Here is a 17,190-nt window from a genome sequence, read left to right as displayed (position 1 = left end):
TCGCAAAAAGCCTGCCCAAATGCCTAAACTCAAGCCTACGAAAACGCCGAAAGCAAAATCTCCACTCCGTCCAGTTCAAAAAAGAAATGTAAAAATGGCGAATGCGAATGCCCACCCGAGTCACCTGCTATACTTTCGTATGCGCCCCTAGGCCCCACGGTTGCGCAGGCTACCCACCCGGCCAAGACCCAGCCACTTGCGCTTGCCGCCTCCGCCAGCGGGGACGGAGCCATTGACACCTAGGGCCACCCCATTTTCTGCGGAGCCGGGACCCTGCGCCGCTGACCCGGGAATGTTTCCTATTAGCACCCCGCCGCCGCCCGGGGAGTCCAGAGGCACACCGCCGTCGTCGTTTTCGTATCGCCCAGGACCCTTATTCCTGAGGATCGGAGGCGGCGTTGCGCTGGCTCGCTCGTCGTCTACAAGAGAGGTCCGCTTGCCCCACGACGGGGCACCCATCATCGGGGCCGGGACGTTGCTAAACGACGTCTCGGTGGCCGCAGCACTGGAGGGCGCAGCGAGCTGGTGTTGCTCTGCCGATCCGGTCGAGCGCCGGAAGAGGTTGTTAAATCCCCGGGTGCGAGGCGCTTGGCTCGCTGTCGGGGGGTAGTGCCGCTGCTTCGGAATGGTCTGCGATGGGGACTTCTCCTGCGGCTCCTGCGGCTGCGGTGGAGGCAAATGCAGCTGTTTCGGTGGGACCGTCTTAGCCCGGCTCTGCCTCAGACCTGCTTCTGTCAAGTCTGGTTGAGCAGAATGCGGTCGCGCGTCGATGCTGTTACTGCGGGTTCTGCTACCCCGGGCTGGACTCTTCTTGACCTTTGAGCTCATCGGCGACGGTCGTGCAGGCGATGGCGGGATGCTGCCGGTACCAGACGTTATGACCAATGCAGAAGTCGATCCAGTCTTTGCATGTAGGCTGGAGCGCCTGTTGGGAGGCGGCGGGGGGGCATTGCCCGCAAGGGCCGGGGCCATAATACCAGAGCCAAACAGTGGCGCCGGCAACGACTCGCCGAGGGCATCCAGTGCATCTGCCATCGGCGTGGGAGAAGTGCTCTGGCCACCGGCACCTACGTAGCCGGCTCCACCAAGCGTACCGAACATAGCGTGTGTGGCCCAGCCGTCGGTGCTGATCGGAAAGGAGAAGAGGTCGGGTGATATGCGGCCCCCGTTCTTGTTCGGGCCAGCCTGGGACACTGAGCTCATTGGGTCCAACGCACCCGCTTGGTTGGGTTTCATGCTCTCCCGCATCCAGGGGTCGAAGCTGACTACGGACTCCATCCCATCTACAAACTCGTCCGAGCTGTCGCTGTCCCAGCCGTTCTTACCCGGCCGGTACGACACTGTAGTTTCGCTAGCGGAACGGGGCCGTTGGAGCTGAGACATGGCAAAGTGGCTGTCAAAGGGACCTCCGTTGTTAGGAAGGTGCTTGAGATTGTCAAAGGTGGGAATCGTCCCAGACTGTGGAGTCGGGTTGTGCGAATCTTGTTGACCACCACCCTCGCTAAAAGAGCTTTGCGAGGCAGTCGTCTCCGAAAGGGCGAGGTAGCTGCGCTCATAAACTAGGTTTCGGTCCTTTGCCAAAGTGTCATCCGAATTTTGGTAGCGGCGCAGCGTCGAAGTTGAGATCGTGTCCGGGGTCGGCGGTAGCCCGTGTAGTTCCCGGCGCAAGTGGCCCTGCGTGAGCACCTTCTGCAAGGCTTCTCGCTTCTCTTGCTTCGTTTTGGGCTGCGTGTGAATTGGGGGGGCAGGAGCCGAAAGAGTCTGGTCCTTTTCTGGATTCGAGGTGGATGGTCTCGATTGCTCGCGCATCGCGTTCAGCGTCAGCTCGAGCTTCTCCAGCCGCTGGAGAGGCGATCCGCCCATGTCCAGGATATCGCTAATATTCTGGAATGGGGTCAGCCCGCTGGAGGCGCTCCGAGAGGAAGATTGGCGACGTGGCTTTGTTGGCGTCGCGGAGGCGGACATTGCCGGAGACCCGGGCATCACCGTTGGCTGGTTCGCAGCGGCACCGTCCAGGGACGGCGGGCTGTCTGGCGGAGGCGACGACCTACCATCCAGCCTCTTCTGGCCGTACACGCTCAAGAACGAGCTCTCGCTGAGAACACTCAAGGTCGGGCTGCTGACCCCGTTATGGGCAGCGCGCTCCGCCTCGTGCGAGTCCTCGGTCATCCGCGGCAGACTGAGTACGCTTCCACGCACGCCAAGATAGACATTGCGCAGGTTCTCGGTGTTCTCGCTGAAGTCGGAAAGAAAACTCGGCATCCGGTTGAGGGCCTTAGTACTGTTGGGCAAGTCGAGCATCTTCGACTTAGAGGGTGCGGCGGTGGAGACCGGTGTGCTTGCCCGCGTGTAGAACAGCCCGTCCTGTTCGACCTGCCTAACCATCTCGCGCTCTCGCAGCAGCTGCTCTACCCGCGCCTCGAGAACCACGATCATGGCAACCGCCTCTTCGACTGCCTTGTCTCGCTTCTCCAGCTCCTGTATCAATTGGTCGTTCATCTCGTCGGTCTGCGCCTTCTCCCTCTCCATCGTCTCGAGCCTCTCGACGCGCTCCTCAAGAACATTCTGCCTCTCGCGCCGATGGAATAGCTCGAGCTTGAGGTCGAAGTTCTGCTTGTGTAGCGTCGAGAGAGTCTGTTCCATCTCCTTGAGCCCGAGGCCCTTCTTCTTGGAAGGCTCTGCGGGGCCATTACTCGACCCAGGCCGCCGGGTTTCGGGGGGGTTGTTTCTGGCGGGTGAGCTCTGCACGGCTCTGAGGTCTGCTGAGGCACTCATGGCCTCGTTGCTCGCCCGGCTTAATGAGCGCTCGCTCTCGACCTTGCGCTCCCGTTCTAGTCGCTCCTGCAGGAAGGTTGACATGGGGGGCAAGGATTGCTCCGAGGCCTCGCGTGACAGTTGTGATTTGGATCGTTCCGACGTTGGCGTTCGGGCGCACCGGTTGTGGTGGAATCGGTGTCCGTGCGGAGGGGCAACTTGCGATGAGGACGAGCTGTTGTTGCTCATCCTGGTCCGGGTCGAACTGGTGCTGGACCTGGAGGCGGTTCGGGGGAAGGGGGGGGGTCGGGGGCGGTCGCCGGATTGACTTTGTGCACCGAGGCCCTCCATGTTGGGCAGTGACAAACGCCGTCTGCTTGTGGATGCAGCATAGACGTCAGAAAGAAGTCGTCAGCCACACGTCAGCCGGTCGCAGCCGTAGCGATTGGCTAGCTGGCAGTCGAATGTCGCACGGAGTCGGAGGCCGGCCAGGCAAAGAGGATAAGAATGGAATGCCAAGGTCAAGGGATGATGCCTGTAAAAAGTGGCGTGAAGACTCCTTAGGCAAGGGTTACTGGACCTGACAACACTGTATAGGAACGAGGATACGCAACACGGCCGGCCGCTTCTAGCTGAGACTCGTTCGCCCTTAACTGAGTAAATATCGACAGTCGTCAAGGGGCACAACCCGGCTTGCAGCGGGGATCCGGCGATCTACCACACAGCAAGCGTCCGTCGCAAATACGTCAAGTCACGGAAATGTGAGGGGCAAGAGCGGAACCGGAATCATGGTCGACGTCGATGCCGCCAGTCGTTTTTTTTCGTTGCTATTGAAACCGGCAGCGTGTTGTTGTCACTTTTCAGCGGACAAGGCGTTTGCAGATTTATCTTCGGAACAGGGAGAGCGGCAGGCTTCGAAGCAAAGGGCCAGCGGCCAATTGGAATAGGCGGTCAGCAAGGGAACGGCCGAGGGGATGCGAGGAACGGAAGGATATTGCGTCGTTGTGGTTTCGTCAGATGTCTCGGTTCAAGGAGCGAGGAACGAGAATCGGAGGAGCGAGTGGTGTTCCAACGGAGTACTGCTACCATCCGCGGACATGCGTAAAAAAGACAGACGTGCAGCGACGCGAGAGATCGTGGCCACTGAAAACAGTGAAGTTCAGGCAGCAAATCTAGGAGGAAAGCAGGAAAAGGAGATCATGTCAGCGGAGGAGCTCGGAAACGAAGCAGCCCGGCCGAGCCACCAAACGACACCACAGGAAAGGAACTCCACGGCAGCACTGGCAGGCGTGGGGACCCTGCGAGCGGCGACAGTGCATCAGCGTGCATCAAACGAGGCAAGCACGCAGGAGAAACTTTTTGATTCGAGAGGATTGGAAGCTTGGGCTTACTCCATGTGGCTAGCGTCCCTGCCTTGCAGCTGATTGGCACTGGCACCTGCAGGAAGGCACAAGCGTACTTTCTTTTTGGGTGCGTCACTCGACAGTGACATTCGCTTAAGTGCTCTAACAGCAGATAGCCGTCGTCTTCCATTTGCTTTCTGTTCACACCTGAGCAGGGCTAACCACCTATTTCGTCGTCACACCATTGAGACCGAACACTCGGCGATGCCCAAAGACCGCAATGCACCTTGATGCCGGATTGTTGTCTCTCTTCGAGCAGATTGCCATGAAGTCACTCGTGTCATCATTTTGCTGCCACTGTGGGCCAAGGAACTTGAGAGGAGCGGGTTCGGCCCCTCCAGTGGGCGGCCAGTGGGCGGCCAGTGGGTGGCCAGGGGTGGCCTCTGCAACCCTCTAACAATTTCCCGCTCCCGGGGCATCACGGCTGACAGCCAATCACGGGCTTCGTCACTCCAACCCAGAGTCCTGGATGCAGGCAGCCCGGTTCCGCTGTGACCTGGAAGGAGTGAGTGGGGCCATCCCAAGACGGCACTGAAATAGGTCAGAAAAGGGGCCCACGCGGGAAGGTTTTTAATTCGAATTCACAACACTTCGTTCTGGCTGTCGTGAGGAATTGAAAGGGCACCTTTTCGCTGAGGAATTTGCAAAATTCGGCAAACCCCTTGCCCTCTAGAGCGTTTCGTTAAAAACAACCCAGTCGGCCCAACGAGTTATGCATCTGGATTCCAGATCACACTGGCTTCTGGTGGGCTGCACCCATCCCGGTTTGTCCGCACCGTCGGGTCACTGCGGTGTTCTTGTCGATACAGAGCAGTGACGCCGGCACTTTGCAGGCACAGCTTCCCCTCACTCTCTCTGAGAGCGGCGTGGGCCAAAGTCACATCACCTCGCGACTGCATGCATAATCTGCGCCGTGGTGCTTCACCTATGGTGCTTAATTAAGGTTGAATGTATACGTCTTCGATTCTGCCGTGGCCTCGGTCAAAGGCTAGAAGCTGATAGTCCAACGTCGACTCCCATGTGCTAGTGCAGCGAAAGGCGTGGAAGTCCTCGACCCCTCTTCCCGCCCATCCAACGGTCCAACCGGCGTGTTTTTGGCTTGGTCAGGGGCCAAAGCTCTCGGGCCTTGACGGAAACCTTCCCCGGTCTGGCGCGGATGGGCCTTCATCCCTTTCCTTTCTTCTGTGTCCGTACGGGTTAGCGCTGCCCAGATCCAATTCCAGGCCTCACTTCGAGCCGGCTCGAACTTGATGTGCCGCTGCAGACGCTCACAGCCATTTGGGCTTGTCAAGTCAACGTCATGTGCAACACTCCACGAAGCACACCGTTTGGCCAGCGGCCGCCCACGATTGAATGCACAAGCTAGCGCAATGCAAAATGGTTGGCAATCGGCATCCCTTGCGTCCTGCACCACGTGCAGTGCATCTGCACATACAGCAAGCCAGTCCAGCAAGCCTCAAAGCGGTCAATTTCGCCCCTCTCGTTCCTCGCCTGTGATGAGTTGTGCATGTCTGTCTCGGGCAATTGCGATGGCTGAACAGCAGTGGCAGCAAACACTTTTACAAAAGTCTCGCGCGAACTGGAATCGCACGAAAACGCCACGGAAATATCACCGCCCATGCCGAGACAGTTTCGGTGAATTGCAGCTGTGGCCAAGGATTCTCCTCAACCCTCTCCAGTCGTGTAACTCGTAGCTCAGTTCCTAGCCAGAGCCAATGCCACCATCACCAAGTTAGGCTCACAACACTTTGCAGTGATACCCAACCGACGCCCAGGCGGCTCTTTACTGTGGATATTCCGTCTCGACAAACACAAGTGTATGAGGAGTGTAACTATTCTGACCCTGCCCACTGGGCATCAGCAATCTCTCTAGAAGTCCCGCAGCAAGCAATGTGCGCGTGCAGCATTCGCACGAGTGGCTCGTCGCAGAGCTGGCGAACGCCGAGTTGTGACAGCGCGTCTGGTACCTCGTCGCATCGACGCGTCTCGATGATGATAACACCGAGGCGCTGATGGGGCCGCGGCACGGGCGGGGACCCGGCTATCCCGACCTCCTCTCGACGCGTCGAGGGTCAAGGAGGCGGTCGTCGACGAGCGCGGCGCGGTCTGATGCTATCAGCGGTGCGTGGGTAGAAAGCTTTCGCGCGTCCCGACCGCCGGGCACAGGGCCGGCGGCGATGCAGACACTTGGTGCAGGACCCGCGACTTGAGACTTGCACACGATGGGTTCTTTGCACGGTAACAGGGGCGGCAAGAGTCTTTGGGCAAGATTGCAAGCACGCGTCGGCGTGCGTACCCGGGCACAGACCTTGGTCTTTGCACGGGAGATACGTGACGCTATCCTCGGCAGCAGCAACGTACAGCTGCGCATCCGACATGTAATTACGTGTAGGATCACACGGCATACAGCTCATCTCCAGGGGAAGAGTGTGTAACTAACTTGAGCCGGAAATGCATTGATTATCAAGAGAGAGAGGCCACCAACTTTAAACTGAGCTTAGAGCCATCGCTGGAGTGCACTCCAAATCCTCAGGTGAAGAGGTGTGTAATAAGCAGACATGGCCCTTGGCAAGCGATGCAAGAGATCGGGATAGGTGATATCTACAACTAAATCAGATCTTCCTTCCTCCGCTGGTTGAGGGGGCCAATGTTTTGTGCGGGAATACGCGCATGCCGGCCCCCCCTTTTCAGACAGCCGTCAGATGATCACACCCGACCTCTCGCTGACAACCTGCCTCGTTAGATCCATCAACTTGTCCGCCAACTCATCGCTCTGCGACATCTCGCTGCCCGGCTCCGGAATGGCGGGCGCGCAGATGAACTGGCCAGAGTCCTCGGCCATGGTCGCCGCGTACACGCTCGGCACTGCGCCCTGGAACTGGTCCTTCTTGATCGGGTCCATGCCGTACGACATGGCGTAGCCGGCAATGGGGTACCTGTGAAGGACAGGACGTGTCAGCCCAAACGTCACACGCACAACACGCTCTCTCGTGGCTCTCGCCCCGATTCTGGGGAGGGCACTCACGGCTCGTGGATGTCTTGGGTGCTCTGCTTGGTGCTGACAAACCCCGGGTGCGTGGCGTTCATGAGGATGTTAGGGTAGCCGTTCTTGGTGACATTGCGGTTGAAGTAGCGCGTGAAGAGGATGTTCGCCAGCTTGCTCCGGCCGTACTGGCCGTTGGGTCCCGCGTCGCTGTTGATCTCGTCGAGGCTCGCAAACTGCGTGTCGGACGGGGCGCCTTGGTGAGCGTTGCTGGCCTGGTTGCTAATACGCACCGTATCACCGCGGTCCGCCGTCTTCTTCATCAGCGGCAGCAGATGGCTCGTCAGCACCACGTGGCCCATGTGGTTGACCGCCATGTGCTTGTCGACGCCGTAGCTCGTCAGCGACGGTGTCATGATCCCCCATCCGCTGTTGTTGACCAGAATGTCGAGTCGGTCTGTCTCTTTCCGGATCGCCGCCGCCACCCGCTCCACCTGCTTCCAGTCGGCCAGGTCGCAGTGCACCCACGTCACCCGGTCGGCCGTATCCTGTCCGAGGTCCTTTGCGATCGCCTCCTTTGCCGCGTCGCCCGCTTCCTTGGTAATGGACAGGATGTAGAGCTTTGAGATGTTGTGCTTGAGCAGTGTGTGCGCGATGCCGTAGCCGATGCCGCGGCTTCCGCCTGTCACAATGGCAACCTTTCCCGTCAGGTCTGGGCACTCGTCGAGGCTGAACTGGTTCGACCCCAGCTTCGACATGGGGCCGCCAAAGTTCTCGGCGAGCGTGTTCTGCGACTGCATCAGCACACGAGCAAGCAGCACCGTTTGGGCTGCGCACCTTGATTGTCTGCATGTTTGGGATTCCTGCCAGAAGCGGTCTGGTAGTGCACAACGTTCTTTGGGACTGTCTAGCCTGTGCCGGTGATCGGGGAAGAGCAGACCCGATGCTCGCGATTCTCACGGCGCCCCCGATTGCCCTAGGACTGCGGCCACACTGTGCAACAGATCTGCTTGCCATCTAGTATCTAGGCACTGAATTTTCTAAGCACTGAATTTGTCTGTGTATGTGATTTTTTACTATTTTGCGAACGTTGCAATCTCCTCAATTACTATCCCATCTTCATATAAGCTAGCAGTCCACGACTAATGGATGACGTGTTGATGACGGCGATAGCCACAACCGTGAAGAGTTCCCACATCCTAACCCTCGACTAGACCGTGGCGCGTAGCTAGCGATTGCACGGATCTAGGGCTGTTTTGGGATCCCGTGCCTGTCCCAACTTGCTCGATGCCGAGAGATTGATATGTCAACTTGTCAAGTGCAGCACCCGAGAGACAAGAGGCCGTATGTGAGACATTCTTTACTTTGCCGGGTACTCGGTCACAATGCTCGACGAAGCAATTGCAGTTTTTCCCCGTAAATTAAATGGCTCCTTCTACAACGCCTTCGGTTTCGACATTGCATCCATCTTTTCACTTGCTCCATGAGAGCAAAATCCACAGTCTAGTCCCTGAATGTTTATTGGCGAGTTACTTGGGAAGATTCAGGCTTATGGGAAAGAAATTGGCGAGGAGAAGTAATCTCGATGGTTACGTGCCGGGAGCTACAAAACCCACCGCCTCCCTTGAAGAAATGTTTGTAGGGGTCCTGGGTCCTTTCATATTTCGGAAAGTATCTAGTCATGATATAGCGAGAGATGGACTGAACTAGACACGCCTCGTGAAAATAGAGTGTAGTGTCTAGCAGTAACCGCTTCCCAGAAATAATCTCTTGGCCCGAGAAAGGTTGAATCAATAAAGTTCCCAGCACCAAAAGTTAACGAAACTGAGACAAGCTCTCGTGATTAAGGCTTCCACCGTTTGTTACTACACCAGATTTGTCCAATACACGCAGAATTAATGGCAGTCGCTTTAGTTTCGGCCTTTTGAATGATACAGAAAGGAACTGTCCTATGACGCCTGGGGAGTCAAAGATATACTGCTTGACAAGAGTGGGATTCGAACCCACGCCCTTTCGAACCACGGAATCATATGAGCGGGGGGGATCCCTCGCTCGTGAATTAAGGGATGTATTCCTCAATGTGGCGCCTTAGACCGCTCGGCTATCTTGCTTGATGCTTGTTTATTGAAGGAGTGGGTTGGTATCGAGTCATGTCATGCAGCAAGGAGTTTGCGCCTTGGCACGCAGCAAACCGTTTGGTGGAGTTGCCCTGATTTTGCCGAAGGATTAACGGCTATTAGAATTCCGTTATTAGATCCTAGAGGCCCATATCTCCCCCAGAAACACCACCCAGCGGCATAATTACTACGAGTGGCTCACAGGGTTCGCCGCAATCCACGATTCAAAATCTTGTAAAGAGTAGGGCAAAATTTTGATATCCCGAGCACCATTCTCCTCCAGCCACTCACAACCTTCATCCTCCCCATTGAAAAAATACTGGACAGCGGTATCGCCACTCCCATCTACTCCCACCTTCAGTAGATAGCTTTCCGTAATATCCTCTCAAGAGCTCAGCGCATGATATTGGGCATCCGGTTTCCGCGATATAGTGCCAATGATAAGAATGGTGTCCTGATATGTCCGTAAACGGGTAGGGAGAGACTGGCCGGTACGACAACGCCAGACAAGTTCTATCCAGGCATCATCCGGCCAACATAGACGTCGGATATCTGGTTTAGATAGTGTCTCTATCGAAGCGTTGGGGATTCGTAAGCAGATGATCACGACGGACTCGGAATTGCTGCGTCTTTTGGCGTAGCTGGCATAATATTCTGCGACTTTCATGTCCGGGGAGAAGTAGAAGAGGGATCGTGTGGCGCTAAAATCCGACGGCGCTCGACTTCGAAGTGTCCCAATATTGGACAGCGTTCTGGCGTCGTCGAAAAGTCCACCTATGCCACCCTGGTCCATTCCTTTGAAGAGTGTAGTGTATGAAGGCGCATTGCGGGACGCGATGGCGCTCGCCGAGCTCCAAATGTCGTAGGCCATTCCGGGCGTACTTTGCTGCTGAAGACCAGGGGCTGAAAGTCGCTATTGACCAGTTGGAGTCGAAGACAAGCCTGAACTCGTTTCAATATCTCCTTGAATTGTACCGTCGTCCCTCGGATGCCCGCCTGGCCGTGATGCTCTTCGCCGTAGTTCCATCTCACGACTACGCGATGATCTCTGAATTTCTTGCAATCCAGCATAGCGCATCTCGATTGTATCCCTGACCCAATATTGACAAGAATTGGATTGCCGGAGATAGGTGAAGTGACGATCCATGATGGCATCCTGAGTAGCAGGGGCAAGACCGCAAGCGTCTAAACACACCCGCCATTCGACATCGTTTTCCCCTATAGCATCGGACTTATGTAGAACGCGTCCAAGAACAAAGTCAAGAAACGAGACTTGTAAACCTCCGTCGTCGGGGTCAACCTCACGGCGGGGCCCATCGTGGGGCCAGTTATCCCACTGCTGCCATAATTCATCGGCCTTTTCAGTAGATAGCCCATTGTGAATCATAGTTTCCCGAGATATTAGGACGTCGGGAATTGTGGAAAATGCGACTGATGATTCGAGTGAAACGTCGAAGGAAATATTACGATGCTCCTCGTCGCTCGATCGGTTTAGCCGGCGCTTGTGAATACGGCAGAACCCCGCCGCGCTCTCCGGAGACACCAAGCCTTTGGCTTTCAGGTCCTCGAAATCGAGAGGTGCGAGAATTGTACCGCTTTCGGACATGTTGAGGTTGGCTACATATGAAACTAATTAGCAAGTATTTTCCAGCTTATTTAATAGCCCAGAGGTATCGACATACCGAGTAGGTACTAATTGAATTTGTTTTGGTACCTCGAAGATCGCGCATGGAATTAGGCTGGTTCGGAGATCGGAGATGAAGGGCGAAAGAATTGCGTCGGGGATGGATGATGAAAGAAAATTTTGTGAATCGAAGATGCTTTCTTGTCGGGAAGTTTATTAATCCGGGGACGAATTACGAAAGGGAATCTCGTATTTCGAAGACGCTTCTTATCGGGAAGTTACCTTGACTTTCGTGGATGCTTTGGGGGTACCCGACTTCAGGGAAGGGCTGAAAGGTGGGTCTTGGAGGAGGCCTTCGGGTTGGCAAGGAGGCCAAGATGGATTCCACGTAACTCCAAAGACTAGGAATGCTGAAGCTTTAGACCAAAGCTGTAATGATTAGGCTTGTGCCGGGACGCTTCGTTTTGCCCGTGAAGTGGTGTCCCGCCTGCTGAAGGGTTGTTGGCTCGCAGGACTGGTGCGAAATGACGTTCTTTCCTTCACAATGCAAGTGTCGAAATCTTGTGCGGGGAAGGGCTGAAAGGTGGGACAGGAGGTGAGCAGGCGAGTGGTCTTGGCAGACACACCGGCCAAACGCCGCGAGCAAGGTGGGGTAATTTGATGAAGCGCAAGTCTAATCGAAGGTGCTTCTAATGAGTGGTTAAGCTCGAGAAAAGCCGGACCTCGAAGAGTCACGCCAGCCCGTTCGTAAATGGGGCAGGGCCACTGATGGGGTGGGGCGACCAGCTGAAGTGCGCGAACGGTCAAGGTTTAATCAGAGTGTGGAGGGAACGGTTGTAGGGCTGATAGGACGGTTGCCATGCAGGAAGCCCCACTTCTCTGTGCTGCAGCAACCATTGGGTGGGGCGGATGGGTCGCCTAGCGTGTAAGTGACCGATTTTGACGGTTTTGAGCCGCACCGCGTACCCGCGTTTGAATATCACGACCACCTCACCTTACTTTCACTTTTGCTTTCAACTTTCTAACGCAATAAACCTACTACCCGCAGAAACTCCCTTCCCGCCTTCTTCCAGAGCATTCCCCGGCCTTCCAACTCTTTTAAATCACACCAATGACAGCGCAGACCCTAATCGGCGGCTCCACACCTCAACTCGACGCCTGCCCGGCGTCTCCACCAGACAATAGGACACGCCCTCACATTCACTGATTCTGCTTCTTCCCCTCGCATTTTGCACTCGCGTGAGTCACACACACAGCGCCCGCCATTGCCCTCGCGGTGCCCCACTCTCGAAATTTCGCGTCGTGCAAGGACCACCCACAAAATGTATTTAAACTCCCGCCCTCCCCTCCTCCGGCTCACTTTCTCCCTCCAACACTTCTTCCTTTTTAAATCGACACATCAACACATCGACACATCGCCATCATCGCCGTAATCGACAACTTCGCCGTAATCGACACATCGACACTTCACCATCGTCACCAACATCGCTAGCGTCACTGTTATCACCATCATCGCCGTCATCGCCAGCATCGCCAGCATCGCCAGCATCGACGCATCGGCAACTTGGAGGGGGGTCTCAGGTTAAACGCCTTGCATGGATTCCGGGAGTGATGGTGGGCCTCCAAATGTGCGCACTGGGGGATCATCTTGGAGGGGGGTCTCAGGTTAAACGCCTTGCATAGACCTCGGGTACGTGGTGGGCCTCCAACGGAGGGCAATGTGGACTCTGGGGGGTTTTCTCTTGACGGGGCAATCGTGGGCACTGGGGGGGGAATCTGTGGCGGAGGGTGGGCTTGGAATCTCCTGCGGGATTGAACGCCAAGTCGTGCCTCCGGGTGGTGGCGGGACCACAGGCTTGTTGCTCTGGGGGATCGTGGGATCTGGGGGCTTTCTCTTGGCGGATTTTGACTTGGAGGGGGGTCTCAGGTTAAACGCCTTGCATAGATCTCGGGTATGTGGTGGGCCTCCAACTGGGGGCATCTTTGGGTACTGGGGGACCATAGGCTTCGTTCTAGGTATCGTGGGCTCGGGTGTCTTCTCATTGACGGGTGTGACTTGGAGGGGGGTCTTCTCGACCCCGGGTATGAGGTGGGCCTCCAACTGTGGGCAATTTGGGCACTGGGGGGTCGCTGTGGCGGAGGGTGGGCTTGGCTTGTCGTCATTCGTGATGATCACCAATGTCATGCCTCCGGGTGGCGGCGGGACCACAGACTATCGACAATATTACTGCGGCAACGCTTTGCTGGGCTCGGCGGGAAGGGTTGGATGGCTGGGTGGTGATATTGAGGTGGTGGCATTGGTGGCACTGGGGTGTTAAAATTGGAGGCGAGCTAGGCGGCGAGGACTAGGTGTAGAATAGACAACATAATATTTGCCAACTTATTCGCCTCCATGGTATCTTGTTCGTCGTAATTACATCTCAAACGATGTGACTCTTTCTCACTCACGGACAGCCGTATTAAGTTCTGGGGCAATGTCATTCGCCATGACAATGCCTCATTCCCATCTCTAAATCGACCATCGTGCCCAAGTCTCGCAACAAGCCTGCCCTCTTGACCACTAGTTTATCCGTGGGCTTCCACTCGCTGTTTCCTCTCGACAGCAACCAGTGCTCGGCCGTAGTTTCCAAAAGCACACTATGGCCAGACCACATGAACCAGCTCTTACCGTGGTGTTCAATGTGGTGGCACGGGAGATGATGGTTCGTGATACCTGGGGCCAATGACGACCCAGACGCTCACTTGTCGTCTGTCACAGAGATCCCAGAAAGGCCGAATTTCACGAACCCTCCCGTTGCAATTGTGGCAATGGCAAGTTCCAATATATCACTTGACCGGGGAATGTACTTGTATCCCGCCGCTGCTCTCGCCGGATCTGATGGACTTGAGGTGCCTCGAGCAACAGAGACTGCCTCTCCCACCAAGTGTCAAGGATTCTTGAACATGTGTTGTTGAATGAATCTCAACGCTCTTGCATACATGGGCCCAGTCCTTCCATAATGATATCATCGGACGCAATGCAGCATTATTCGCGAATATTCTCAACTGCTAAAATCCTCTGAAATACAGTCAACGCTGATGAACCGGTACCTACTTCCGGTACCTTAGCTGGTCCGCTAGAAACATGAACACTCGTTAAAGTCCGCTGATTACATCTTCCACCGTGCTTTGAAGATCTACCAAGCCATAAAGGTGCATAGAAAATGGGCTTTATCCCGTGTTCGGAAAATACCGCATCTGGGCCCCATCACCCGGGCGTGGCTGATGGTCAAGGCAATAACGACCGCACCAGCAAACAGGCTGCTGCACGTCAGGGCTGAACACTGTGGCCTCGCCGCCGCCGCCGCCATACTCAACCTCTCTATCTTCGGTTTCTCCCCGGTTCATCGGCAGGGAGTGGGTGGTCGCCATCTGCTGCGTCGGTCTGAGCGACGGTAGGGGCGTGCCCACCGCAGTGGAAGAACCACCCGTAGGCACGTAATTGCTTTCGGCTCCCGGCGCAGGTGGAGGAATACCAAATACATTACTGCTCCGGCCCGTCGAGAATGGAATATTGGCTTCAGCGTCTTGACTTGTTCCCATCATCTGTTCGTCAGCCTGAAACCGGACCACACCGCCCGTCCCAAAATTATCTCCGCGGGCAGCCGGCAAAGTTGGAGGCATTCTCAGGTGCGCTCGCGTATAGCCACTCCTGTTACGAAGAGCCGGCGTTAATACCAGCGGCGTCAGCGTTATCTTCATACCAAGTGGTCGCATGCTCGTAAACAGCCGCAGGTCCCGGGCGAACTGGGTGCGGCTGTTGGGGTTGGAGCTCAAGGCCTTGACGAATAACTCTACCGGGTCGATGGTCACGGCGCCATTCCTCCACTCTATGCCATCTAGAAACCTAGCCGTTACATTCGTAACTGAAACACCATTTTTAGCAAGGTTGGCGTCGCAGGCGTCGAGAAAGTTGATGCACGATATGCCGATCTGAAATATCTTCTCAAATATGCTCGTGCCGGGAACTTGGACAGCCGAACGTGGCAGTGCCGCCAGTAGGGATGCTGTGCGGCAGGCAATGGTCAGCGGGAACGCGAAGTGCAACGTTTTGTCGCGAGCTCTCCAGCTGATCAGCCCCTGCCGGAGGGAGCTCTGCCACACGATGAGGCGTAGCCACTGTTGTGTGATGAGCAGATTAACTGTCTGTATATCGGCTGGCTCAGAGCTCTGGGGGCCGTCTCTGTTCTGCTTATTGCTGGTGTTGCAATTATGGCCGTGCTCATCGACGGGCGGATTGGCGGGTGCTCCCTCTACTGATTCGGAGGATGCGGCGACATCTGCGTCAGTAGTGTGTACCGTCTCTAAAAGATATCCTGCCACTGGAGATTGCAGTGTTAACGCTGGCGAAATCGCTAGATGGTGCTGTGGAGCGAGATTGGTCTCAGGGCTGACGCGAGGGGCAGACGAGCCGTTCCATGCTGTGACAGAAGGTTCGTCCAGCGGAAGATACAATGATACGAGCTGAAGGAATCGCAAAGAGATATCTCGAGACTCGTATAGATACCGCCCAGTGGGAGGCTCGAGCGTCTTCTTTAGCATGATTGCCGTCCTCGGCACGATTGACTTGCCGCGCAAAAGCGTAAAGGAGCTTCGCCGAACTTGTTAGCAAATAAGCGAAGGGAATCGACCTTGCGGAGAGCCTTACCGCTCGGCCATAAAAAGCTGCCAGAAGCAGCGTTGGTGCCAAAGTATTGCCTCCGAGGACATGCCAACGTACGAGGAGTTCTTCTGGAGGCCGAGCTCCAGAGCCGAATTCAAGGCTTCTTGAAGATAACCCCATGATTTCGGGCCTCACCAATCTCGAATGATGATACCGATAGCCAAAAGGACGTCACGACTGTGATTGCTGAGAGGTCTTGAACAAGACCATACAACTTCCTCACATGGATACACTCGTCTAAGAAGTAGCGCCCGGCGCTGTCCCACGAATCCGGCGGTTCAACGCCCTCGGCTTGCAGACCATTGCTAGACATGTGGAAACACGTTAAAGCTGAAAGAGCGTAGAAAAGGCTCTGGCTTGTAGGGTTTAGGTCTGAAACATTGAAACACACGCGCGTCACAGCCCAAACCTCCGGCATGTACAGCAGCGGCATGACGGGATAGATGTGCTTGTAGTAGAGGTTCACACACTCCGGTATGAGGTAGTGATAATTTCTGGTTGTTGGTTGGCCCCGACCTGGAGGGACAACGCTGTTGCCGTGGAAAGCCTGGCTGGGGTCCGCCCCTGGTTTGGGCCAGGAAGATTCCAGGGTGGGGGAGGCAGCTGAGATAGTGGCCGAAGGTGGCCCATAATCGGTGCCTACATTGAATCTGGAAAGCGTGTGAGAAGCGGGTCACTGGGCTGCGGAATATGGAGCTTACTTGGCGCTCGCCTCATCACGATGTGGGGTGGCGCGTTTCTCGCGGTCCCAACCCTGCGCTCTAAGCTTGGGTTCTTGTCTATTGAGAACATGATACCTCGTGCAGGCCAGATTTGCTGACTGGCATGGCACAAAGGGTGACTGGAGGTCGCAGTGACGTCCTTGTGAAGAGAAAGTCAGCATTCTTGAACACTGGCATGAGTGCGTGTATATGAGAGGTTGGAAAGGCAAAGGATGGGATAATAGACCCTCTTTTAAATAATGATCACAGGCAATCAATTCCGCAGTAGGCGTGATGGAATCAGTCACCGAGGCGTGGCCGATAGGCCGGGCTAGGCTGACGTTATTGGCGTTGTTGGGGTTGTGAATGTTATGGGTGCAGGGGGGCCCAGATCCGGGGCCGGGACCCCGTTGTCGGCCCTGATTCTTCTCCTAGGTTTCCATGGTGTGCGACGTCGACAATCGGCTTCCCACTCAGCAGTGTCCCAGCACCGTTCTGGACGCGTTCCTGAGTAGGCGCGTTAGCCAAGGTACCCAATTTGCCGTACGATTGCAAAGACACCCTTCCGGACAACCAGATCACCTCTGATAAGACTTTAGTAGGTAGGTAATTAGACGAAAGGATGAACGGCAGACGGTTTCCTGATCGATCCGAACGCACGAATGCCATGCCGGATGTGCCTGCCAGGAGCTACCCAGTGCCGCCTTGGCTCCGCAATGTTGACACTGTGCGGGCCATACTGGAGTTCCCTCCTTGTGTTCTTGGTGCAGCTCACCTCTGCGTCTTGATCGACAGGAGCAGAAGAGTTGGCATAAAATACACTACAAAGCCAAGATAATGTGAACAGTATGGCATGTAAGGATTTGACATGGCCTTGGGATGCAGGGGTGTGTGTACTTGGGCACG

General features: G+C 55.8%; 6 protein-coding genes and 1 non-coding gene across 7 annotated transcripts; 1 reads left to right on the top strand and 6 right to left on the bottom strand.

The window, feature by feature from the left end:
* Window positions 1-147: 147 nt before the first annotated feature.
* Window positions 148-3,003, bottom strand: B0T26DRAFT_755464 (uncharacterized protein; the record flags this gene model as incomplete). The annotated part of the gene is made up of 1 exon (XM_060445960.1): window positions 148-3,003. One exon carries the CDS (start codon window positions 3,001-3,003, stop codon window positions 148-150), a length of 2,856 nt encoding a protein of 951 aa, XP_060290984.1.
* Window positions 3,004-6,855: 3,852 nt separating this feature from the next.
* On the bottom strand, window positions 6,856-8,182 carry B0T26DRAFT_861774 (oxidoreductase bli-4; the record flags this gene model as incomplete). Its single annotated transcript, XM_060447759.1, has 2 exons — window positions 7,183-8,182; window positions 6,856-7,093 (listed from the first exon to the last, which is right to left on the bottom strand). Exons 1-2 carry the CDS (start codon window positions 7,938-7,940, stop codon window positions 6,856-6,858), a joined length of 996 nt encoding a protein of 331 aa, XP_060290983.1. The 5' UTR covers window positions 7,941-8,182.
* Window positions 8,183-9,122: 940 nt separating this feature from the next.
* B0T26DRAFT_t219 lies at window positions 9,123-9,251 on the bottom strand. Its single transcript has one exon. It is a non-coding gene; the product is annotated as a tRNA-Leu (tRNA).
* Window positions 9,252-9,259: 8 nt separating this feature from the next.
* B0T26DRAFT_788018 (uncharacterized protein) lies at window positions 9,260-10,863 on the bottom strand (the record flags this gene model as incomplete). The annotated part of the gene is given in 2 exon segments (XM_060446810.1): window positions 9,260-10,160; window positions 10,179-10,863. The coding sequence occupies 2 exon segments, from the start codon at window positions 10,861-10,863 to the stop codon at window positions 9,643-9,645; spliced, it is 1,203 nt and encodes a 400-aa protein (XP_060290982.1). The 3' UTR covers window positions 9,260-9,642.
* Window positions 10,864-12,231: 1,368 nt separating this feature from the next.
* B0T26DRAFT_437741 (uncharacterized protein) lies at window positions 12,232-13,243 on the bottom strand. Its single transcript, XM_060435024.1, has 2 exons — window positions 12,585-13,243; window positions 12,232-12,501 (listed from the first exon to the last, which is right to left on the bottom strand). Exons 1-2 carry the CDS (start codon window positions 13,064-13,066, stop codon window positions 12,459-12,461), a joined length of 525 nt encoding a protein of 174 aa, XP_060290981.1. The 5' UTR covers window positions 13,067-13,243; the 3' UTR covers window positions 12,232-12,458.
* On the top strand, window positions 13,017-13,243 carry B0T26DRAFT_724827 (uncharacterized protein). Its single transcript, XM_060442715.1, has one exon. The coding sequence runs from the start codon at window positions 13,060-13,062 to the stop codon at window positions 13,228-13,230; it is 171 nt and encodes a 56-aa protein (XP_060290980.1). The 5' UTR covers window positions 13,017-13,059; the 3' UTR covers window positions 13,231-13,243.
* Window positions 13,244-13,990: 747 nt separating this feature from the next.
* B0T26DRAFT_437730 (uncharacterized protein) lies at window positions 13,991-15,955 on the bottom strand. Its single transcript, XM_060435023.1, has 2 exons — window positions 15,569-15,955; window positions 13,991-15,511 (listed from the first exon to the last, which is right to left on the bottom strand). Exons 1-2 carry the CDS (start codon window positions 15,628-15,630, stop codon window positions 14,092-14,094), a joined length of 1,482 nt encoding a protein of 493 aa, XP_060290979.1. The 5' UTR covers window positions 15,631-15,955; the 3' UTR covers window positions 13,991-14,091.
* Window positions 15,956-17,190: the final 1,235 nt, after the last annotated feature.

The sequence above is a fragment of the Lasiosphaeria miniovina genome (genome assembly GCF_030549165.1).
Source record: "Lasiosphaeria miniovina strain SMH2392-1A chromosome Unknown B0T26scaffold_7, whole genome shotgun sequence".
In the NCBI taxonomy this organism is placed as follows: domain Eukaryota; kingdom Fungi; phylum Ascomycota; class Sordariomycetes; order Sordariales; family Lasiosphaeriaceae; genus Lasiosphaeria; species Lasiosphaeria miniovina.
The sequence above is the reverse complement of the archived record's forward strand: the minus strand, read 5'-3'. Positions and strand labels throughout refer to the sequence as shown.